At 36.9% G+C, this 26,582-nt stretch overlaps 1 protein-coding gene across 2 annotated transcripts in view; it reads left to right on the top strand.

Moving 5' to 3' along the window:
- Positions 1–26,582, top strand: part of MEI4 (meiotic double-stranded break formation protein 4) — a 206,581-nt gene that overhangs the window by 55,973 nt on the left and 124,026 nt on the right. For both annotated transcript variants that reach the window (XM_015066324.3, XM_053222547.1), the window contains exon 3: positions 3,260–3,795. In XM_015066324.3, the coding sequence (XP_014921810.1) occupies positions 3,260–3,795 (536 nt within the window). The remainder of the gene's footprint in view (positions 1–3,259; positions 3,796–26,582) is intronic.

The following is a 26,582-nucleotide window of genomic DNA, read 5'->3' as shown; positions in this document are numbered from 1 at the left end:
ATAAAGAAACTGTTGGCTTAAAACAAGCAGACTGCGTGCCTGTTTTAGTATAGAAATAGCCACACGTAGTTAAAAGTTTTGCTGGTAGTTTACTGTTTGGTTATGGCCACATTTTTGGTTATAGTAGGCACTTGTTAATGGAATGAAGTCTAAATTAAAGCCTGATCTTCCGATTTTGCTTCATCATCACCTTCTAATTGTACTGAAGGACTAAAGAGCAACAAATCAGGTAGATTTCCAAATCGAAGGTGGGAGGGTAGATTTTCCTTTCATTATTCTTCCCATGCCCTGTTCAATGAGTCTCCCCCTGTCTTTAACTTTAAAAGATGACTATTAGGTGAGATCTCTTTTAACTTCCTGTATGCCAAGGGTTTCTTTCTTTCTTTCTTTCTTTCTTTCTTTCTTTCTTTCTTTCTTTCTTTCTTTCTTTCTTTCTTTCTTTCTTTCTTTCTTTCTTGTTTTCTTTCTCATCCCTATACATTCTCATTCTCTTTCCTTCAGCCTCAGAAGAAAATAAATAAAACTTCTCCATCGCTAAGGACAACCCATTCACTGGGGTCTTTGACTCTGTCTCCCTTTGCCTTTCCCAGGGCCAAGCCCCACCTGGCTTTTTTTTTTTCTTTAATGTTTGTTTATTTTTGAGAGAGAGAGAGAGAGCGCAAGCAGGGGAGGGGCAGAGAGAGAGAGAGACAGAATCCAAAGTAGGCTCCAGGCTGTGACCTGTCAGCACAGAGCCCAAAGCAGGGCTTGAACTCATGAACCGTGAGATCTTGACCTGAGCTGAAGTCAGACACTTAACCAAGTGAGTCACCCAGGCACCCCACCTGAATTTTTAATTTTTTCTCATATCTCCAGATTTTGCTTCTGTGTTATTTTTTTTTCTTCTTAGTCTGTTAATTGCTTGAGTTTCTCCCAATTTGACATACAACATTTGCCTGTAATTACTCTCCCATTTTATACTCTACTGATACAAACTCCTCAGAAGCCTTGGCTTTTCTTCTCAGACTTTCTGCCCAGTCACTCCCATTGCACTCTGGCCTCTGTCCACCACCCTGACTGGCCAGAGTTTCTGTGGATACAATCACTGGTGATTTTCTAATGAGTGATTCCAGCATATTTTTTTCAGCTTTTTGTTTTATGGACTTTTATTTACTATATGTAATTATATGTTTTATTTACTATATGTAATTCTTCTTCTTGAAACTTTTCCCTTGACTTTCATAACACAATCACTTTTTAATGTTTATTTATTTATTTTTGAGAGAGAGACAATGCAAGTGGCAAGGGAGTCCCAAGCCGACTCTGCACTGTCAGTACGGAGCCCGATGTGGGGCTCAAATTCATGCACCCTGAGATCATGACCTGAGATAAAATCAAGAATCGGACACTGAAGTGACTAAGTCACCCGGGCACCCCCATAACAAAATCATTTTTATTATTCCTTTTGTACCTCTTTAATTGTTCCTTCTCTGTCTTCTTAGTAATTGTGTTATTTTTCTTTACTCAGCCCTCAAATATTGATACTCCTCAGTGTCCTTCTTTGATCTTGTGTTCTAGTCACTGCTCATACTCTGTCCAAGTGATCATAACCATTTTCATAACTGCAGATATCACCTACACACTGATGATTCCTGAAATGTATTTTTAGTCTAGACCTGTTCCCCACCTATAGGCTCATGTGGCCAATTTCCAGGTGACTCTCTTTGCCTAGACTTCCTCCAGTTGCTTCACAGTTTACAAGACCAAACCTGAATTCTCATGATTTCTCCTAAGCCAGGTTTTTTGTTTGTATTTTTACCATTTCAGTTAGTAACACTGTCCTCTCTCCAGCCACCTGAGTCAGAAACAAAGGATGCATTTATTCCTTCTCCCACTTCATTGTGCATATCCAGCCAAACCGCTGGCTTCTAGGTTCTAGTTTGAGGTTTTGTATTTATTTCCCTAGTCAGTTCCTCCCTTTCTCTTCCACAGCAACTGCTTGGTTCATTTCTTTAGTCATCGGCTATTAGGACTAATAGAGGTGCCTTTTAACTGGTTCTTCAGTGTCATTGTGTCCTCCTCAAATCTGCCCTTCACACAGCCAACAGAGTGAGTGATCCGTGAAATGAAAAATAAGACCATTTCACTTTCCTGCATTACCATTTAGTGTCCCATTCCTTCTTTCCTTGCTGGCAGCAATATTTCCCAAACTTGCCTTCATAGACATATGCATGTGCTTTAGAATGTTCAATGAGAATTTCTCAATTTTGCATGTATATTTTACTGATAATCATTTTACAGATGATAACCTTATTTGTGCTTATGATGACATCTCTGTAAAAGAATGACCTAAAATTACTAAGTTAACTTTAACTGCAGTATTTCTCAGCCAACGTCAGAAGATTCTAGTGTTTTACGACATACTTTCAAGGATCTATGAGATCTAGTTCTATCTATCCATCTGTTTATCTCTCCATACAGATATGGGTATACTTGAATAATTATAAGTACGTATACATATAGAAGTTGCTTACAGATAATGATTTTTGTATATCAGGTATATGTGTGGATGTGTATATAATTTTTCCAAAGGGGTCTTACATAATTCAAGTTTGAATTACACTCACTCTACACTGGCTTCTACATATTTATTTTAGTATCTTGCCTTATATTTTTCTGTAAAGGAGTATCAAACCACTTGTGGGTCCTTATATACACAGTGCTTTTCTTTTCCTTCTTAAATCTGTGCTTTAGCTCTTACCCCTTTGGTATATGGAATTCTCTTCCTGCATTTCCCTAACTTTTCACTTTGAGCTCCTACTTATGCTTTATAAATTAGTTCCACTATCTCCTCTTCTAGGATGCACTGATCCAACAGGGTGTGCTATTCAGTGGTCCTCCTGTTTTCATAGTGCCCTGAGTAAATCTCTATCTCTGGATACACCATATTGCTTTGTAGTTACCTCCTTCAGGTCTTGTGGTTTCTTCTCTGTATCTTTCAAGCATGGCACATAGTTGAATGAGAGATAGTGACCTGAAAATATATGGGGGAATCACCTTTGATTTCTATTAGTAAAGAGAAAGATCTTTCTATGGTCAGCTTAAGCAATTTCTGTCAGTTTCTCTTCTGTTTGATTTTTTACACCCCTGGTTTTTAAATGCTTAATATGTATCTGCATGCTTCATTTAGTATTTTAAGTTAGGAAAATCAATGTCTAGTGTTTATATGAAGAAATTTTAGCAATAGAAAGGTAACACTTCTAATCTTTTCTGTTTCCAGGAGACCCATCTTCCCAATTTCAAGCTCAGGAACCTAGCAGTTCTGAAAATACATTAAATCTGCTGGAAGATTCTGGGTGTGATTTATCAAATGAGCAGAGAAGTGAACCTTCAGAGATGTCCCAGAATTTTGTGGAGAGCTGCACCCCCACACCCCCTCTACCACTCCCCATTGTGAGAAGACATTGTGCCACTGTGGAAAACCCTCTGTCTTCCCACATGCAATTCTTGCAACATCTACTTGAACTGAAGAACTTGACAGAATCAGGGAGTCTGAAAACAGACTTAAGCCACTTTGAAAATGACTTTTCCACAGTATCTCATTCTGTTTGTCGGTTGCTGGATGGCCTGATCACTTTTTACCGTAAACCCAAATTTCCTTTTTCGAGCTTTTGGACAGAAGCTGTTGATACTTTAGCTGGACTGATCAGTGATTGTAACTTATCTAATCATATTCTTAAAAAGTGTTCCAAGAAGTTGGAAGAATTTGAGAAAACCCTACTACAGGTTATTTTAAGGAGCAACCATATAAATCGGGTAAGTATAAAATATCTTCTATTCATGAAATAATATGTCCGTATTTTTTGTGAACATTCCCATTGGATAATATCAATTGCTGTCCCTTAGACTTGTGGCTCAGAGTCTCCAGGTAAGACCTTCTTTTGCAGCCATCTGCAGCTCTTACCCATTGTCCTGTCCCCTTCTCTGGCCTCTGATTGCTAAAGCCTCATTCTCTACCTAGGTGCCTACTTGTGCACCTCTCTTAGAGGTGCTTGTGCATCTCTACTTTGAGTTATATGCCTTGTTTTTTATTGGTATCCTTGAGTTATTATCTTCTTTTGTTTCCCCCTGCCTACATTTACTTCCTATTGCTCAAAAAATCTCAATATTTTTCAGAAAACCACTAGCACTTACGGTTTCCCAATCTATAACTTCTCTTGAGTGTTAAATTCCTCCTGATGGATTACCTGTACTGTATTGAATTTGTTCTTTTTCTGGCATTGACTAGCAGATGCCTGGAGGTCAAAGAATATTTTTCTCTTCTTTTAGAAATTTCATTGTAAGTGGTATAATACCTCATGGACCCTCTGCAGTTGTGGATTCAATGAGTAAATCAGCTGAAGAACATATAATATATGGATTTATTATGTTTTTTCTTATTTATTTAACAAAGCTTAGTAAGGTTGACTCAGAGATTCTTTTTTCACAAGTGACATTGAGGTAACCTGACATCGTTTTGTGGTTTGGGTCTTGAGACATAATGGATGGTTTCTTTTTTGTATTACTTCCTATCTTTCTTCCTATCTGATCCTTTATTTGGGAAACTCCAAATGCATTTTAATCCTTCTAATTGACTACTAAAAATACCACAGAGGAGACTAAAAGGTCTATCTAACTTACTAACTGTATTTCACTGTAGGAAGAAAGTTGTTAGACCTTGTTTCTTCTGATACATCATTGTCAAGTGTTTGTCCTCAGTGTCCTTATCTGAATGTTGTACAGTGTAGGCTTCACCTAAATTTTTAAGACACTGACAAAATTTGAACTAGTTGTCACCTAATTGTTGCACATACATCTGTTTTTTTCGTCTCTATTAATGTATGATTTGACCAATATTATAGAAAATTTGACAATTAAGCTTTTGGCATTTGTGAAAGATACTGAATTTTCTGTCTGGCAAACTAAATTTTTTTTCTACCTGATATGGTCAATCAGGAATTAAATATCAGATTTTTCATAGTAGTATCTGAGGTATATAATCTGTTTCTTAACCATTAATAAATATCTCATAGTTAATATTTCTTAATATATTGTTGCATTCTTTTAAAACTACTTTAAGCAGGTTTTATATTGACTTGGAACCTTCCAGATATTGGAAGGAATTGATTCTTTATCAATTACCAGATGATGCGTATGTATTTTTTTCAGTCTAGTCTTTCACTTAAGGATTAGACTACACAAGAGTAGCCTTGGGACTTGTATGGAAGGAAAGGAGTATGTAGAAGAACCTTAGGTTGGTACAGATGGATCTGAAGAATATTTTCTATACCATTTGTCATGGTTCCAGCTGTTGTTGAATAGTTGGTCTGCAGTAGGGGAGTGAGTGAATGAATGGCTTTGGTATTTTTTTTTTTGAGAGGTAATTGTTGTATTTAGAGAAAGTAGAATCATAAAATTGCTCACTGCATTTGCAATTAGGATGATAACTTATACATAAGTTTTAATGACACTGTCTCTGTTTTTTTTCTTACCAGTAAAAGCTTCTTAGATAAAACCATTCAAACTTTGTTGTCATTATTGCAATCATCATCATCGTCCAGATGTGTTCATAAAGCTTCTTTATTAGAAAAAATGACTAATGATTGCTCTAACAAATGCTTTTTTTTTTTGTCTTTCTTTTTTAGTTTGAAGAAAGAATATATTCTGATGTGAAATCTAGATAGCTCGTATCATTGCATTTTTTCACTGATACTATTTTGGATTGATTAAAACAAAAAAAAAACATAGTTCAGGAAAAATTTTGCTTTTTGGAAAAACCTGTTCCCATAGATTGGAAGTGTTCCCATAGATTGGAAGTTGTATTGCTTAGAAATTTGAGCCCTGCTATCGATTTTGTTAAAGTAAACTTCTGTTTGTGCAGTGTGATAGGAAATAAGAAAAGTTGTGGTATGAATTGAGTCTGACAGAGGGATTTCATGTGTTTACAGTTCATCTATAGCCAGGTTTTAAATAAAATATGTATCTTTTACATGCTCTCAATACATATAGTAGTAAAATTATTCTGACCATAGCTTAGTTTTTCTTTAGTGATCAATAAGAAGCTGCTATCTTTCAAAATCTTGAGGTTATTATTGTGAATGTCACTATGTTGGGGCTGTATATACTCAAGAGATAGGAGGTTGAAGTGAGACACCATGGAAATTGTTTTGAATAATTCCCTAATATTAGCTTGGTTGAAATTATTAATAAGTTTGGGGTAAATATATTTGATTTGTGGTTTTTCAGATTAGGATAAATCCTATTTATTTTTGTGCTATTTTGTGCTATAATATATACTATATTTATTTAATAACAAATGTTTAGGAATTGTTATCTTAGTGCTATGCCTGCATCATATTTTTAGGATAACCACTAGTGTGGGACTAGAAGGTGTAATTCACAATGACATATCTGACAGGTACAGAAGATATGTATCTTGAAACCAGATGGCTTACAGAGGTCTTCAGTAGGCTTGCTCTAGGGGTTCTGGGAAGCAGTCTTGACTTAACTTGTCTTCTACTTATAGGCCCCAGCATGGCAAGTACCTCTCACTTGCATATTTGCCTTGGGGTCAGGAATGTGTGCCTGTGAGGTATTTAATGTCCTTTGCTTGACTGATAGCCTGACCTTTCCTATATTTCCAGACCCCAAAATGTGTTTATTTCTACTATTAGGTATTTCTTCCACTTATTTTTTCACAGGCCAGGATACTATCATAGAAGTTTAACAACAGAATGCTTATGATTCTATTTAGATTTAGCAATGGTCTCTTTGTCTTAAATTTCCTTTGCTTTGAAAGATGGGAAAGATTATATTAAGGTAAATATCAACATGTATAGTTATCTTTGAGTTTTCAGGTACTTAGCATTTATTGCTAAATCTTAGAGGTATAATAGTGAATTACCTAGAAAACTTTGTCTTCAATTTCTTATTTCTTAAACCATAAAACAACTCTTGGACATATTAGCTGTGAAATTGAAAAAAAAATAAAACAATTTACTGTCAAGTAGATATTAAATTAGAATCTTTCACATGTATAGTAGGCAGAATAATGGTCTGCCAAAGATGTCCACATCCTAATCCCTGCCTGGTATTTGTGAATCTTTTATGTTGCATGATGGGTTGGGGGTAGGGGATTAAGGTTGCTGACCTTGGGATGAGAGTAGCTTGGATATCCTGTGTGCCAAATACTTACATGGGTTTTTGTAAGTGAAAGAGGGAGGCAGGAGAGTCGTCCAGGTGGGAGAGGAATTTGAAGATGCTGACTTTAAAGAAGTCAGAAGGGGCCATGAGCCTAGAAATGCAGGTTGGACAAGGCAAGTAAATGAATTCCTCTTGAGAGCCTCCACAAGGAATGCAGGCCTGGCAACACCTTCACTTCGGCCCAGTGAGATGCACTTCAGACTCCTGACCTCCAGAACCGTGGCTGAATAAATTTGTATTGTGTTAAGCACTAAGACTGTGGTAGTTTGATACAGCAGCGATAGGAAATAATACACTATTTTTACAGTGTTTTCACATCCATCATGTCATTATATATTTATACAATAACTCTGTGAGATGGGCATCATTGCCATTTGTTAGATAAGAAAAATGAGGCTTAGAGAGATTTGCCCAAGGCCACCAAGCTGGTTAGCACTGTGAACGCTAACACCTAATATGAGATTTGAATGTGGCCGTGCTTTCCCTCTTCATTCTCCCTCCTCAAAACCCTCAAATTTGGTAAAATTGACCCAGATTCTAGGATATATGCAGATATTGCTTGTATAATCCCCCACTCCAGCTCCTTAGTGCACTGCTCAGAGACCAGAACTACCAGATCTTTACTTCTGTTCTACCACCATTTACACCTCTTTTTTTAAAAAAATTAAAAGTCTTACACTGCTGTTTCTTAGGCCATTCATTCACTCGTTCATTTTTGTTTATTTTTTAGTGAGCTCTGTGCCCAATGTGGTGCTCAAACTCACAATCCTGAGATCAAGGGTTGCACGCTATACCTAGTGAGCCAGCCAGGAACCATGGTTATTTTATTTTTTATCTGTTCACTTTGTATCATGGAAGGTAAAAATTTATGTCTTATGTCACTGCCCTCCTCTACCTACTCTCCAAGCATAGGTTTCGTTAAATCAGTATTACATATTTATATTAAGTATGTAATTTTATTAGCACTGAGACATATAATACAGAATGATTTCATTTCCTTTTTGTACAACTTTTTTTTTTAAAGATAATAGCTTAGAATAATTTCCCCCCCTATTTGCTTAGTTTTCTATCTACCCATAATTGATTCTTCTTTCAAATACTTTGCTAGGATTGTAAACATCCTCTTAGTGTGGCCAAACAAAGTAAGCCATTTATCAATTTGATCTTTTATTTTTAAAGAAACACCTTCTGGAGCCCTCCATCTTCCTGTTCTAATCTGGGCCGATGCTCCTGTGTCTGCTGCTCGGCGTTACTCTAGGGACTCCTTTTCCTTTAATCACCACCTGGAATTCCTTCTGCTGCTTTCTTGTGTCCTGTCTTGTTGTCTCTGGATGTCATCTATTACTTTTCTTGGTCTATAACTTCATTTAGTGATGCCCATTCTTTATGAGCTGACTTAGAATGGGTTCATGGGATATAATCTTAAAATATTTGTTTACTTCAAATGTTGTATTCCAACTTCAAACTTTATTAATGGATTAGGATAGATTTCCAGGTTGGAAATCATTTTTCCATAGATTTTAAGACATTTTTCTACTAACTTTTAGATTCCCGTGTTGCTGAGAATTCCAATGTAATTGTGATTTTAATTCCTTGAATGTGATTTAGTCCGCACCATCACGTACCCCCAGAAGCATTTAGCATCTCTCTTCTTCTAACTTTGTTTTGTGACTATAGGATGGTGTACCTCAGTGTGGGTCTTTTAAAATTCTTCTTCTTGAGTCCTTAGTAAGTCCTTGAATCTGGGATTTTATCCTTTGGTTCTGAATTTTTTTTAAGTTTTTTCTCATATAGTTCTGTCTTCTCTGTTCCCTTTCTCTAGAACACCTCTTGGTCTAATCCCCTAAATTTCTTTTCTCTTTTATTATACTGTTTATTCTTTTTAATTTTTGTTTTTTTCCTGGGAGATTTCCTCCACTCTTTCTTCTAGCCAACTATTGAAATTTTTATTTCTGCTGACATATTTTTAGTTTCTATGAGTTCTTATTCTCTTGATTGTTCCTTTTGATGGCCTCCAGTTCTTGTTTTATATCAATAAGATATAAAATGTTTAATATTGCCTCTGTTTTCTTCTAGTCTTGATTTCTCTATCTCAGTTGATATAATCTTCATTTTTAAGGGTTTTATGGTGCCTTGAGTGAATCTGGAAAGATGGGTTAGACGTAAGATAAGTTGTAGAAGTGTGCTGAGTGGTATGCAAGCTGCTTGGGAAGAGCCAGTGAAGCAAGAGAAAGCCTGGAGAGCCCTGGAATGGCCACAGGTTTCATTTGGGAAGGAGTGAAATTCAGTAATGAATGAGCCTAATGTGATGGAGAAGGACCAGGTCATTAAGGCTCTTGTATGTTTTGTTAAATATTTGAGTGTCTTGAGGTGTACAATTAAATACTGCATGCATAATTTTGTATATAGAAGCATGTGCTCATTTTCCTAGGAAGGTGCTTACAGTTTTTATATGATTCTGAAAGGATATTGTGATCCTCAAAATAAACATCTCGGAAATCATTTGGACTGTGGCACACTTTGCTGAAATGAATTGTTTCTTCTCATCCAGTTCTACCCAATTTTCAAAACATGGCTCAAATCTTGCTTTACTCATAAATTATTTCTTATCAATCTGATCCAAAAATGGGCCTCTCTTCTAAACTTCGGTAGTGATTATTATCTACAATATTCACTTTTCAATTTGCCACATGCTGTCTTATTTTGGCTTATCTGATATGACTTGGTTTTAAAAAATATTTACTTTTCAAATGTTTTCATCACAGAGATTAATAGCTTAGGTTAGAATCCCCAACTTTTATTTGTTAGTTGTCACCTTACAAGTTAACTAACCTCAAGTTCCACATCTACAAATGGAGATAATAAATATGATTACCTCCTAGTGATGAAGTTTTGGGGTGATGGGGGGGGTGGTCCAGAGCCAACAGCCAAGAAAGAATTCTTAAAGACATCTTTGGTGCAAAAAGGTGATTTTATTAAAGCATGGTGACAGGACCTGTGGGAAGGAAGAGATGCACTGGGGTAACTCATTATATACCCTCAGGTGGGGAGGGGTCAGGGATAGAGGAAGTCTTTAAGGAATTTTGGAAGCAAGGTTTCCGGGACCTTGAGGAGCTAGCTGTTGCTATGGAAATGCCATTTATTACCGTTTAATAAAACCTCAGTCACGAGACCCTTCAGATGCATATTGGGGGGCCATAAGTTTGGAATAAGATTACCAGCATATATCTTGGGGGCAGTTAAGATAAAGGAAGCATACTTACAGGATCCTCAAGGTTGGGATAGTGTTAAACTAAGATTCTCTTTTGCCCCCAGCAAAGTGTCATCATCGAGGAAGCTGAGCTCCTAGAGGGAGGTCATTTTGCCCGTCTCAAGGACTTGTCAGTGTGCTGTAGGCAGTAAGGGAATTTAATTTTTCATTTGCCTTAGTTTCCCACATTACCATGGCAACACTTAAACCCCTTTCTTTTGTTCTTGGGTAGCCAGGAGTGTCCGAGAACTATCACACATATTCCACCTGGGGGTCCTGGTGTATGCTGTTAGCCAGTATTTTGCCCTCAGCTTGCCCCATGCTCCCTCATCACAGCACCCCCCAAATGAGGTATTTTTGAAATGAAAATAAGACAAAGTAAATGACAAGTAATACTTCATAGGTCCTCATACCTTTAAATACCATCTTCTGACTTTTGGTCAAATTTTTGTGTATGGGACCTCCCTTATGGCAGCTCTGTGTTATTGGCACTATAATAGCATTCCTGAAGCACCTCTGTGTACCAGATGGCTGGTATCATCTTGTGATGTCACTATCCAGCCCCAGTCACAGCTGCCCACTGACTGATGAGCTTAGTAGGCATCACGGACTTTTTTTCTATTTTAATTACAGAAAATCCATTGTAAATGGACTATTTGAGTGTTATGGTTTCACTTATCCTTTGCACCAATCCCTTCCTGTAGAGCTCCGTTGGGTCGCATCTCATATCTTGTAGTTGATTTTGTAGGATTTTGTAGTCAACAAGTCCCTCTTAGACTGCCATATTTGCTTAGATCACCAGTGATGTGGCCTTCAGGAAGTATATGGGTAAATCTGAAGATACAGTTCCTGAAATCAAATGTATTGTTCACCAGTGTGTACCTCTTAGTTGTATCTTAAAGCTCATTCATGCCACAATTGTATCAACCTGTAGAACCTATTAACTTTTAATTCTGTTCCAGTAGCAATATTTGTTATTGATTTCTCTGCTGTGAGTTAGGACATCATTTTAGTAATGACATAGGCTTTTGCTCCTGTGCTGAGTTTTCCAAAGAGCCTTATGTTCTGCTGCTTTTGTTTTTGTCGTAGGTGTTCATCAGTTTCTTGCAGTTTGCCTCGAGGATTTTTAAGGCTGCTCACAGTTTGTTGTGTTTTAGGATATTCCTGGGGAAATAAAAGTGGAATTGAATGTTGAGGCCCCATGCTTGATCTCGTCTTTGTGCAGAGTTGTATTTAAATTAAAAAAATAATAAAGAAGGAAAAATCTGGGCTAACATTGCTACAGCTGTACTTTATTTTTTTTATGAATATAATTTATTGTAAAGTTGACTTACGTACAACACCCAGTGCTCATCCCAACAAGTGCCCTCCTTAATGCCAATCACCCATTTTCCCCTCTCCACCACCCCTGCATCCACCCTTAGTTTGTTCTCTGTATTTAATAGTCTCTTATGGTTTGCCTCCCTTCCTCTCTGTTTGTAACTATTTTTTTCCCCTTCCCTTCCACCATGGTCTTCTGTTCACTTTCTCAACATCCACATATGAGTGAAAACATATGATATCTGTCCTTCTCTGACTTATTTCACTCAGCATAAGCCTTCTAGTTCCATCCACTTTGCTGCAAACAGCATGATTTCATTCTTTCTCATTGCCAAGTAGTATTCCATTGAATATATAAACCACATCTTCTTTATTCATTCATCAGTTGGACATTTAGGTTCTTTCCATAATTTGGCTATTGTTGAAAGCAACTACAGCTGTACTCTAATAAGCATTTACTGAAACAAGTTGTATCATAAACTCAAACACAAATCTTAATACTTTGATCACTGCATCAGTGTATACATCAAACAGTTTTTGGATTTTCAGAACAGTGTTTCTGAACACTTTCAGTGGTGATGCAGAGGAAGGAACAATAGAGCAGAACTTGGTTCTTTCAAGGTATACTTTATAATCCAACATCTCTTCCTGATAATTAACAGCAGTCTACCTTCATATTATACTTTATGGTTTTTAAAGCACTTTTATCTGGAGTTTATTATTTGTTCAGGCAACAACTTTGTGTCATAGGTATTAATACTATCTTCAGTTTATAGATGAAAAAATTGAGGGCAGGCAGGTTAAAGGACTCATTTAAAGTACTTAATTAACCAGTCATGGAAGACCTGGGTCTCAAACCTATGTATGTGACTACAGATACCTCCCTCATTCTTCTATATCTTATTTCCATATTAATTTATTTTTCAATTTTTACATATTTTGAGGGGAGAGCAAGAGCGAGCGAGCAAGCAGCAAACAGAGAAGGGCCAGAGAGAGAAGGAAAGAATCCCAAGCAGGTTCTATGCTGTCAGCACGGAACCCCACATGAGGTTCAATCCCATGAACAGTGAGATAGTGACCAAAATCAAGCCACTAACTGAGCCTCCTAGGTGCCCCTCCACCTTAATTAAAAAAAAAATTCCATACACTTTTGTCCCAAATGCAAAAGAAATGAATTGACTTCAGTTTATGGGTTAAAAATGTTAGAAATCAAAGACCTTACCAATATGTCTCACAATTTTATAATGAGAATATTTATAGTTTGGGTAAGTTGCTGCATTTTATTTAGTACAGAGATTTATGTTTACAGAAAGCATAAAAGAAAAAAAACTACCACTGTGTATTACATTGTAGGATCACCTGTTCCTTGTTTTCATTTTCTTTTTTGGCTATAAATAACATATCTGTTGAAAACTTTATAACCACATATAGATTCTAGTTTCTAATTGAATATAAACTTTGTGGTTTTGGTTATGTCTACATAAAGATAGAAATGTTTTCCTCTCTGCTTTAACAATATTGTGAAATACATTTTAAATTTTCTTGAAGCTTTATAAATGAGATTTTGAAGCTATCATTTAGTTCAGTTTCTCCACTGAGTTCAGAATCTGCTTAAAGTAACTCCCCTCCCTGCTCTGCCCATAGTTATCAATACTTTTAAGAGTTGGAAAAACTTAATACATAGCTATCAGATGTGAGGCCTGGAAAAATCAAACATTTCTGAGAACATGAAATTGCTTCTCATTTATTTATAGGCATAATGGTTTTAAAGCAGAACATTTTGAGCATACAGAGATTAACCATTAACCCACTTACTCTTTTATTCCATGGTGCTGTCCCAGGGCTAGGTCTCTAAAATGAAACATGGGACTCTTCTCATGTGCTGGGTACTGTCACAGATGCTGGATATAGTCTGGTAGACTAATGAGTCCCTGCCAAGGGTAACTAATAATCCAGATAGCCATTGAATAAATGAACAAGTGATGTAAACTGATGTAAAAATTAACAGGGTACAATGGGAGAGAATAAAAGAATAGACATAATTTAGATTGGTGATATTTGTGAGGTTTCACGGAGGAAGTAGCTTTAAAATAGAAGGAACAGAGGTTTGGAGTAAGGGCTCTCAAGACAGTGGTCATAACGTGTGCTACTGAGACAGGACGTATTTGAGTAATTTCTTTATTTTTTTAACATTTTTAAATATTTATTTCTTTTTTAGAGACAGAAACAGAGCATGAGCAGGAGAGGGGCAGAGAGAGACAGAGACACAGACTCCAGAGGAGGTCCAGGCTCTGAGCTGTCAGCGCAGAGCCCGACGCAGGGCTCCAACTCACAAGCTGTGAGATCATGACCTGAGCCGAAGTTAGATGCTTACCCAACTGAGCCACCCAGGCACCCCTGTTTGAGTAATTTCTTGAAGGGAGGCGGTGTGCTCAGGTTGAGAAAGCGAAAGGCAGAGAACTGCATAATGAGTAGAAAAATACGGATTGTAATGGATTGGTAAGGTGCCTGTTGTATTAATTTCTTAGGGCTTTTGAAACAAGTTACCACAACTATATAAACAACCCAGAATTGTCTCTTCATTTCCAGATCCCTATCCTAATTGCCTCCGCAAAGACCCTTTTCCTTTTTACCTAAATGATATGGTTAACCCCTTTACCTTTTTACCTAAATAATATGGTTAACATTCACAGGTTCCAGGGACTTGATGTGAATATCTTCTGGGACTATTTTTCAGCCTACCACACCTACACAGCATTCATTTTCACTCTTACCCTTTGAGAGAGGGAGACACAGAATCTGGAGCAGGCTCCAGGCTCTGAGCTGTCAGCACAGAGTCTGACATGGGGCTCGAATTCACGAATTGTGAGATTATGATCTAAGCTGAAGTCAGACGCTTAACTGACTGAGCCACCCAGACGCCCCCGAAAAAGCAGGTTATCATAAGGCTGGATGCAGACTGGGTTGGCAGGCTGGCCACAGGTAGCTGTGGGGTCAGGGGGTCAGGGTATTTTCTCATCCCCTCATGGTTTTTCTTTTTAAGTTATATGGGTGTTACTCCACTGATGAGCTTCTTTAGCGACCTTGTAATTTTGGCTTATTGTTTATCTGTCTTTGTATCATGACCTTTCAGTTCCCTCATGCTTAAAACCAAGTTAAGGGCCTAGCACATCCCCTAGTGTAGTATAGTCTAATTGAATTAAATAATTCTAATATATATTCTTTGTATTGAATAAGCGAATTAATGAGTGAGTAGCTAATGTTCCCTCTGTTAAAAATGTTTATCAAGAGCATAATGCTAGAATCACCAAACATGTTCCTGTAAGTCTCACATATGAAGATTAATACTTTTACATAAAATTTACTTTTAAAATAAGGTACATCCTGGTAAAATTAATCCAATAGTCAAATGTATATACTGACACTGTATCTCCAGATTGCTTTTTTATAAAGCTAAACAGACATTTCCTTCCTTTACTTTGCTTTTTTTTTGAATGCCTATGATTTGCCCACATCAGTGTAGTTAGATTTCCCAAATATTGTGTGCTGTTCTCTCTTACAACGCATGAATGCTAACTCCTATATATATTAAAACCTTGCTACTCAAAATGTAGTCCAGGGCCCAGCCATGCCATGTGACATCATCTGGGAGCTTGTTAGAAATGCAAAACCTGAGACCCCTATCTCAGATTTACAGAGTCTGATTTTGTATTTTAACAAGATCCCCAAGTAATTCAGATACATATTAAAGTTTGAGGAACACTGCATTAAAAGACAAATTTTGATTCTAGTTCCCCACTAATTAAGTCCTGCCTTTATTGAGTTCTTGCTGAGTGCTTTGCAGAGATCAATTCACTTAATCCTTGTAACAACCCAGAAAAGTATTTATTTTTTTATTATCCTTCTTTTACAGAGGGAGAAATTGACACATAAAGAGGTAAAATCACTTCTCTGTGAGCACAGGTGGGCACACCCTGGATCTAACACAGGCAGTCCTACTCAAGAGGCTCCCTTCTCCAGCAAAACAGTAGCTACATTCATAAAGCTATGCTTTCCTTACTGCCAGCTCCTGCTAGCCCAGACCTTGTGTATTCCACTGGGGTGGCATCTGTCTTTCAAGCTCAGAGAATCTCTTTCTCCCCCACACCCTAACTGTAAAAATCTCTTGGAAGAATATTTGCCTTCTCTCTGCCCTGGTTACTGGAGGGTTTAAAGCCACATTCAGGGATTGTGTCTGTTGTGTGTCAGCCCTGAGGAGGCACGGGCCACTGGGGAAGACTCACAATGGATGGAAAGACAGGAATGTTATGAATGCCATCTGGATTCTGATATGTGGAATTCCTTTGGGAAATAAAAGTCGAACAGTTAGGATTAAGGGAAAAATGAGAGAAGAGGAGAATCATCCTGGGTCCCTTTTGGTCTAGGCACCCTAAACAATGAAGATAGGTGAATCTTCAGTATCAACTTAGGACATCATGTGAATTTAGAGATAAGGAAAGGATATCCATCTCAGAAAAAATATTTTCTTCATTTACTCAGGTTTTAAAGCAGCTTTATTGAGTGATGAAATACACTGCACATACTTAACACAAACAATTTGATAAATTTTCATCTACTCAGTTTTGTCTGATTTTTTTTCCCATGGGAGACAAACACTATTATACTACAGAATGCAAAGATGAAACTCTGTGGGAGAGTTTACACCACTATGATTGAGATTTTGGCCAAATGATACAGTACGGAACTTTTTTTTTTTTTTTAAATCCGTGGGGTTTTTTTTTGTTTTTGTTTTAAACATTTATTCATCTTTGAGAGACAGAGAGAGACAGAGCATGAGCGGGGAAGGGGCAGAGAGAGGGAGACACAGAATCCTAACAGGCTCCAGGGTCCAAGCTGTCAGCACGGAGCCTGACGTGGGGCTCGAACCCACGAACTGTGAGATCATGACCTGAGCTAAAGTCAGACGCTAAACCAACTGAGCCACCCAAGCGCCCATAATAGGGAACTTCATATTTTTGGAAGGTGAGGATTTCTTCCAAACTAAGAAGGCATTTTGAGATTGAAAAAGAAATCACCAACTCCATACTGTGTACATAGAGTTTAATTCATGGTTAACTTAGTAAAAAAGAGGGTCAGGCAGAGGATGATATGGACAGCTCCACAGTTATTCTTTTTTTTTTTAATTTTTATTTTTTAATTTTTTTTATTTTTTTTAATGTTTATTTATTTTTGAGACAGAGAGAGACAGAGGGTGAACGGGAGAGGGTCAGAGAGAGGGAGACACAGAATCTGAAACAGGCTCCAGGCTCTGAGCTGTCAGCACAGAGCCCAACGCGGGGCTCGAACTCACTGACCGCGAGATCATGACCTGAGCTGAAGTCGGACGCTTAACCGACTGAGCCACCCAGGCGCCCCGCTCCACAGCTATTCTATGCAAAGTCCAGATCTTATTCTACAGACTTTGTAGAGTGAAGGGATGTGAAGGAGGGCATTGTAGTGAGATCAGAGCACTCACATGCACTTTTTCAAAGGGTCTGCATGCACCTAATTGACAGCTAACATTTAATAGATCTTGTGGTGCTATCTATGCATCAGGAGGGGGAAAGACTATGTTATCTCTAACAGAGTCATGGGAGGCCAAAACAACCCTCCTCCATATTCTGGTCTTGGCAGACATTTATTATACCAGGTATGTATATTAATCTCCAAGGGGCCTGGAACATGTAGCTCCAAGAGGAGTCATCAAGTGGACATGAACAAGATGGAGGCCAACTATGGAATCAGTATTGTCAGCACTGCTACAGTTATTTATATACATTACAAATGAGCACCACGATAAGTCTCATCACCATCTGTCACCATATACAGTTTTAACAGTATCACTGAATATATGCCCTGTGCTGCACGTTAATCACCATATCTTATTTAATTATAAAACTGTAAGATTGTACCTTTTAATCACCTTACCTGTTCCATCCATCCTTCCCCCCTTCTGGCAACCATTAGTTTGTCTTCTGTATCTATGAGCCTATTATTGTTTTGTTTTGTTTGTCTCTTTGTTTTGCTTTTTAGATTCTACATTTAAGTGAATGTACTTGTCTCTGTCTGACTCATTTCACATATCATAATACCCTTAGGTCTGCTATGTTGCGAATAGCAAGATTTCATTCTTTTTTAAGGCTAGGGAATATTCCATATATATACACCACATTTTTATTCATCTATCAGTGGACACTTAGGTTGCTTCTATATCTTGGCTATTGGAAAAAACGCTGCAGTAAACATAGGGGTGCATATATCTTTTAAAATTACTATTTTTGTTTTCTTTGGATTAATATCCAGAAGTGGTATTGCTGGATTATATGGTAATTCTATTTCTGATTTTTAAAGTAAACCCCATAATATTTTCCATAGAGGCTGCATCAACTTACATTTCTACCAACAAGGCAGAAGGGTTCCCTTTTCTCCATGTCCTTGCCAACATTTATTACTTCTTGTCTTTTTGATAATAGCTATTCTGACAGGTTTGAGGTGATATCCCATTGTGGTTTTGATTTGCATTTTGCCAATGATTAGTGATGTTGAGCATCTTCTTTATATGCCTGTTGGCCATCTATTATGTTGTCTTGTTAAACTGACCCTTTATAATTATATAATGCCTACTTTGTCTTTTGTTTCAGTCTTTGCTTTAAAGTCCATTTTGTTTTATATAAGTATTGCTACCCCAACTTTCTTTTGACTTCTGTTTGCATGGAATATCTGTTTCCATATCTTTACTTTCAGTCTGTATGTATCTTTAGATATGAAGTGAGTCTCTTATAGTCAGCATATAGAAGAATCTTGTTTTTTAATTCATTCAGCCATCCTATATTTTGATTAGAGAATTTGGTCAGTGTACATTAAAATAATTATTGATGGGTATGTACTTTGCCATTTTGTTAATTGTTTTTTGGTTGTCTTTGTTGTTCTCTATTTCTTTCTTCTTATCTTGCTCTTTTGTGGTTTGATGCCTTTCTTTAGCATATCTATTTGTCTATCTATTGTAGGTTTTTGTTTGTGTTTACTGTGAACTTCATGTATAACAACATATATGGCAGTCTGTTTTAAGTTGATGGCAATTTAAGTGTGAATGTATTCTAAAAGCGCTTTCCCTACACACCTCCTTTAGTTTTATGTTTTTGATATCACATTTCCCATGTTATTGTGTATTCCTACCTAATTATTGTAGTTATAATTAGTTTTACTACTTTTGTCTTTTAACCTTCACATTAGTTTTATAAGTGGTTGATCCATTATCTTTATTATATAATTGCCTTCGCCACTGAGATTTTTTTTCTTTGAAATATTTTCTTATTTCTAGTTATGGCCTTTTCTTTTACACTTAAAAAAGTTCTTTTAACATTTACCATAAGGCCAGTTTATTGGTGGTGAACTCCTTTAGGCTTTGTCTGAGAAACTCTCTCAAATTCTGAATTATAACCTTGACAAGTCGAGTATTCTTGGTTGTATTTTCCTTCAGTATTTTGAATATATCCTGCCACTCACTTCTGGCCTGCAGTTTCTGCTGAAAAACCAGCTGACAGCCTTACAGGGGTTCCCTTGTACATAAGTAGTTGTTTTTCTCTTTCTTGCTTCATTAAGATTCTCCTTTTATCTTTAACTTTTAACATTTAATTATAATATGTCTTGGTGTGGATCTTTTGGGGTTCATCTTGTTTGGGATTCTCTGGCTTTTCTGGACATGGATGTATGTTTCCTTTTCCAGGCTAGGGAAATTTTCAGCCTTCATTTCTTCAAGTCAATTTTGTGCCCCCCCCCTCTCTTCTCCTCCTGAGACTCCTATAATATGAATATTAGTACACTTGGTATAGCCAGAGGTCCTATCTTCATTTTTTATCATGAACATTTTTTATAATAAACTATTTTCATTTTTTTAAAATTATTTCTTTTCTTTTGGCTGTTCTGACTGGGTGATGTCCACTACCTTGTCTGCGAGATTGCCTATCCATTCTTCTGTGTCCTCTAATCTGCTGTTGATTCACTCTGGTGTATTTTTCATTTCATTTATTGTATTCTTCAGCTGTTATTGATAATATCTTATATTTTCTATCTGTTAATTGAAATTTTCTCTGTGTTTATTTATTCTTCTCCCAAGTTTTGTAAGCATCTTTATGACCCTTACTCTGAACTCCTTATCAGATTGCTTATTTCTATCTCATTAAGTTCTTTTTCTGAGGCTTTGCTTGCTCCTTTGTTTGGAATATATTCCTCTGTGACTTTATTTTGCCTCTGTTTTTTTTTTCTATGTATTAGGCAAATCAGCTACCTCTCCCTGTCTCAAAGAAGCAGCCTTGTGTAGGAGATAACCTCTGGAGCCAGAAGCACGGTACTTCCTGGCTACCAAACTATGTGCTCAAGGGTTGTACCCTGTGTGAGCTGTATGCACCTGCCTGTTATTGCATGGTGCTGGTTAGAGCTCTTTCCCCAGCTTGGCTTTCTGGAGTGCCATGGCTGCTGCTTTCATTGTGGAGGTGGACAGGTCTCTCTCTGCTGCCCAGCTGTGTGGGGTTCCATGGCCACCCTAGCAGCTGTGACAATGGACAGGGCTCTCCCCCTGCCTGGCTGGCTAGGGTTGTGGCATGAGGCAGGCTTCTCAGTGGGGGCATGCCTGCCAACATCAGCAGGTTAGACTGAGAGTTCCAAGATGTTGCCCACCAACTTCAGCACCAGCAGGGTAGAATGTTTTTGCAAAACTGGCACCCAACAGTGTCATTTTCTCCAGAGAGTGTCTTCAGCAGTTCCCTGCCTCTTCTGCAGATGCTCCAGGGTTAGCTGGTGGGTCTCCTTTACCTGTATTCTGGGTGTTTTTCCAGCTGGTGGTTTATTACTTGGTTCTGGGGCAAAGGAGACCTTGTACTAGCCCTTTTAATACAAAGTGCTCCATTCCCTAAAGCTCTGTGGTTTTCTTGAGCACAATCCCTGTTAGTTTTTAAAGCCTGACATTTTGGGGCCTTGTCTTTCCTATACATGATCTAAGGGTTGGAGTATGTGTTGTGGAGTTTCAACCCTTGCTCCTCAGGGAGAAGATCCTTTCCAGTTATAGATAAACACTGCTGTGGTGGGGTTTTTCTTTTTTGGTGAGGCCTTGTCTCCAAAACTCCTACATGGCTCAGTGATACCCTTTTATCCTTTGTTGTGGAAGTTGTTCATCCAGTTTTCAGGGCTTTTTCTGAGGAAATCATTCCATATGTAGATGTTTATTTGTTGTGCCCAGGGGACGAGGTGAGCTTAGGATCCCCCTATACCAGCGTCTTGAACCCTCCTACCTGAAAACCTCCTACCTGTTTTGATAGGAGAAGAGGTCTAGAAGAAAGAAGTCACAGACGGCCTTCATGGGGAAAGGGAAGTATACAGATGAGATTTAAATAAAGGAAGATTGGAGCAACTTCTCTAATTTCACTGTTTCAGCCTCTTTATTATTATCTATAATCAAAATGGTAGTTGCATGTAGCTATGATTGAACCGGACGAGGGATCATTGCTTCTATATGCATTGCCCTGAATTAGCAAATTGAATATGGGTTTTGAATGAATAACCTAGTGAAGATATGTAAAATTACTTACTATTTTTAATCAAGGGCCTAGAAACTTCATATTTATAGCAGTCTGTGGCTGAGTAAGTATAGCACATGCAGTGCTATAGTAAGCTACCGTTTAAGTTGAGGTAATTCTCCATAGGGAATTCACCGGAAATTCAGAAGGACTATTAAATTTCTTTGTAAATCTGTCCCCCACACTTATGTTGTAGTCAATTGCAGCTTTGTTTAGCCTTCTAGAATGTATTTGGGAAACAGAAAAAAAATTGAGCTTTTCTATAGATTCCAGTGAACACCATCTCAATGATGGTGGCTTTTTCTTCTTCTGATTCCCTAGCAATCACAAAACACAATGAATTTAGGTTTATCTAAGACAAGGAATTCAGTAGTATGAGTTGGGGTGCAGGTGAGCATATATATAGAAATATATGCTTAGTCTGTGACAGGTATATATCTAAGGGCAGAAAAGGGACAAATGGCAAAATGATTTTTAAAAATATACCTTCCTTCGTAATATATAGCTTGTTTTATTTTTCACATGTGTTCATTTTCTTTCCACGAGTCTTAATAAAAACCATGAAGAATCTGATGAGGCTGATCTCTCTACATGACTATAATAATTTCAGATGCTAAGGAATATGGGACATATAATAATATATATATATTCCATTTCTGGCCTTGTAAATAATTGAAACCAGAATAGGCTTAGAAAGGTCTCTTAATTTCCTTTGCTGGGAGTTTTACCTTGTACTGTGGAAGCAAGTTATTCTGAAATATGAGATCAATTTTTGTTCAAAGTAAAGGTTTCTTTTATTTTAGCCATTTTCATGAATATTTCTGTTATTTTATGATAAGCAATTTTTCTTGAGACTCATCAGATTGAACAAAATACTAGGAAGTAGATACTGCCAGCCTGATCTTTTCATCACTTCTTAGTAAATTCAAATAATAAAATCAGAATACTTAAACACTATTACCTGCTACCTTTAAACCAAGATTTGTATGTAGTTAGTTGTAAATATATGTTACTGATGTTTACTTCGTTTCAGTGTTTTTCTAAGAGATGATTCTCTAGAAAGCAGTACTGAAACTTCCTTTTTATAGCAAACTAATCTTAAATAATTGAATTAAGAGAAATCAAGTTGGATAGAGTTACAGAGAACTTCAGTGTAGAATTTGTCTTCAACTAATTTCTACTAACTGACATGAAATTAGCAGTAGTCATTAGCCTACTTAAAAAAAATGCTGGTGCCTGAATTCCCACCAGGCCTATTGAAATGGAATCTTTAGGCATCTGATGCTTTTAAAAGTTTCATAGGTGATTCTGATGCTTAATATGTTGGAGAACCAGTAAGTTAGAGGGGCAGTATATTTCAAAAGCAACATACACACACCATTTAGTAACTGAAACACCAAAATATATATTTTTTAGATGATTTAGTGTGGTTCCTGAAGTTTTCAAGTGCTGGAATGAGCACTATCTTTCAGTGTGATGTTTATGTGTCATCCAGTTTCAGCTGTTAATGAGGAAACAATGTGAGCTGAGCAGCCCATCTCATGGTGGTTGTTTTGGCAACTTTGGGGTTGACATAACCTGATTCAGCAACCAGGAGAGATTTCCTGTTTATGGAGAAATGCTATTTAAAAATAGACTAATGTATCTCCTTGATGCATTTTTAATTTATGGACATGAAGTTTATTCTCTACGAATTAATTAAATACCAAGGGAATTAATACTGAAGAATACTGTGCATTCTTAGGTGCAGGAGTATCAATTAAAGCTGGCAGAGTGACAGTTCAATCACAGGGGTTATTAAGAAGCTCTTTGAAAGTTTGCAGTTTGGTGAGTAACAGCAAATGGCTAGATGCTGATCATTGTTAAATGTAAATGTCAAATTAAATGGACTTGCCCTGGGTTGGTTTCTCAGAGTGTTGTATTTACTTGCATAATTTCTCCTTTTATACTCCATGATAAAGAGGAAAATAAATTGACCAACTCGGTTCTGTTCAGTTGCCATCCTAGGCAACCCTTATTACTCCTATTTTTCCTTCTCACCTTCTGATGAGCTACTTGTCCAGAGTTTCCAGGATATCAGCTACAAGGAACATTGCTTACTCAGGGATTGGAGCTTATTAGAAGTTGCCATTATTTCTTCCTTCCATCCCAGGTACTTTTATGAATAACACACTGGCACTAAAGTTCCTCAGATAAACATTTGAGTTGAGATAATATAGAATACAAGAAATCACTAGGGATTTGGAGTGGGGACTGAGAATATTTCCCTTACTAGAAAATCACATAATGTCTGTGCAATTGCATTTTGTCATTTGAAAATGGATTACGGATGGGGCACCTGGGTGGGTCAGTGGGTTAAGCATCTGACTCTTGGTCTCGGCTCAGGTCATGATCTCGAGGTTTGTGAGTTCGAGTCCTGCTTGGGATTCTTTCTCTCTCCCTCTCTGCCTCTCTCCTGCTCATGCTCTCTCTCTTTCTCTCAGAATAAATGAATAAACTTAAAAAAAAGAAAATGGGTTAGGGAAGACAAAATGTTTAAGGGAGCACTGTAAATATTTGAAGCTGTATGCAAATACTATTATCTTATTATTAAATTCAGCTCTCTCTGAAGTGGGAAAGGATATATAAAGGCCACCTTCATCATTAAAATCCCAACTACAGATCATCGCTTGGAAATAATAGGCCTAGATTGGTATCAGAGGTATCATATTTTATATATTTGCAGTAAACACTAGGGAATGAGAGAAGGCATATTAGAATAAGAGGCCACTGAGAAGGAAAATGGTAGGACATTGACTAGAAATTTCTCACATTTCATTCTTCCTTCCTTCATTCTCATCTGACTCTGTTGCATGATTCTGTAAAGGAGTTATCTGGAAGGAACAAGTAAAAGCAAGACATTATGTAGGGGATTGTGTATGTATGTGCCACTGGACGTTTGCTGATTTATTTATATGAGACGTGGGAGAAATTGCCAGCATTATATTTTGGGGGTGGGAGAGGTGAGTAGAGCTTTGAATTTACTTTTCTTTATAAGGAAGGCCTTGGTCCCCAGGGTAAGAATAACCTAGCAAAAAGAACTTGGAGGAAATGGATTATTAAAAAGTGGAGAAAGAAGCAGCTAGATAGAAACAAGGAACTGAGCAAGGAGCTGTCATTCTCCTTACCATAGTTGTGTGTATGTAAGTAGTCATCAGCTTTCTTGGTTTGCCCAGAGATCCTCAGTTCTCACTAGACATCAGAATTACCCAGATGGCTCCCATTACATTTACAGTGTTAGAATCTTAGATGGTACCTGTGGTATATATTTCATTTTGAATGAGTAGCATAAAGACATCTGAGGCACAGCTGGTGTTTAATCTTGTTTTTACCTTTGACAAATCTCTACTTAGCATACCTAAATGTCTTTTTAAGTATCCACTATTTCTGTTTCAAAGTAAAAAGAATTAAAAAAAAAAAGGAATTGCATGGAAATTATTTAGTTAAAATGTTTCTTTAATTCACAGTTTACTTAATAGCAATAAGAAATATACATGGATAAACCTAGAAGAGATATGTAAGATCTCTGTGGAAAAAAAAATTAAGAACATTAACAAAGAAAAAACAATAGGGTAAGGATATCTGCTCTCTCCAAATTGATATCTCTCTCCTTCTCTCCCTCCTTCTCTCCTTCCCTCTATCTATATATCTATATCTAGATCTATGTGTGTGTGGGTGTGTGTGTGGGTGTATATATATAGTGAAAATTTATGTTCTCTGAACTAGATTAATTTATAAAAGATTTCAGTCATAATGTTGGGAGTCACTTCCTACTTCTGGTAATGGAGCTTTTCTATCCTCTGCATACAACATCTAGATTTGATGAAAAAAAAAGTTAATTTATGCATTGAGGAAGATAAGTGAGCTTTAAATAAGATAAATACAAGAGAGACACACCTAGAGACAATATAGTGAAACTACTGAGATCAGAACCAAAGAGAAAAATATTTAGAGCAGAGAGAAGAAAGACAGCACAGTAAGATGAACATCCAGCTTTTCATCAAAAACAACTGAGGCAAGAAGGCACTGGAGTGACATTGTCAAAGTGTTGAAAGAAAACAACCAATGACCAAAATTCTATATCCTGCAGATTTACCTTTTTAAATGAGGGCAAAATAAAGACATTTCCAGATAAAGTAAAATGGAGGAAATTTGTTGTTAGCTCACTTGCACTTCAAGAAATGCTAAAGGAAATTCTGAAAGGAAATGAAAGGAAATGGCTGCAGACTGGTAATTTGGATCCAAGGGAAAGTGAAGAATACTGGAAGTGGCAAGTATGTAAGGAAATACATTTTTATTTTTTCTCCTATTAATTTCTTTAAAAAATACTCTGTAAATGAAAAATTATAGATACACAATACACAAAATACTATATTGTGGGTTTGTAATATAAATAAATATAACACATAATAATAGTAGAAGAAGGGTAAATAAGCTAAACTTGAGTAAGTTTACTGTATTTTCCTGAAGATGCATCAGTAGTGACTTGGAGATTATGAGAAATTAAATATACTTATTTTAATACCCACCACAATGCTAAAAACTTAAATATAACTAAAAATTCACAGATAAATTAAAAAATATATGGACATTTGACATAAATAAGACAGTAGGAAAGGAATAATAGAATAAAAAGGAGACAAACATAAACCAAGAAGCAAGATGGCAAGCCTAAATCCCAACATATAATCAGTTAAATAATTACTTTTATATGTTGCATGTTATTTATCTAACCGGTAAAATAATTAAATATTAGCTAATAGTTAAAATATATTACATTTGAAAGACTAAACATTCTAATTAAAATACAGAGATGGTCATACTGGACAAAAAATATAAAATATAACTATATGTTGTCTAGAAGTGAGGAACTTTAAATTCAAAGACAAAAATGTATGGAAAGTAACAGATTAAAATAAAAAAGATATACAACAGATGTTGGTGAGGATGCAGAGAAATGGGAGCCCTTTTGCCCTTTTGGAAGGAATGCAAACTCGTGCAGCCACTCTGGAGAACAGTATGGAGGGGGCTAATTTGAAGGGGTACATGCACTCCAATGTTTATAGCAGTGGTATCAACAATAGTTAAATTATATAAAGAGCCCAAATGGCCATTGACTGATGAATGGATAAAGAATGGAT

This window comes from Acinonyx jubatus, chromosome B2 (assembly GCF_027475565.1).
Source record: "Acinonyx jubatus isolate Ajub_Pintada_27869175 chromosome B2, VMU_Ajub_asm_v1.0, whole genome shotgun sequence".
Taxonomy (NCBI): domain Eukaryota; kingdom Metazoa; phylum Chordata; class Mammalia; order Carnivora; family Felidae; genus Acinonyx; species Acinonyx jubatus.
This window is presented reverse-complemented; position numbering and strand designations above follow the sequence as displayed.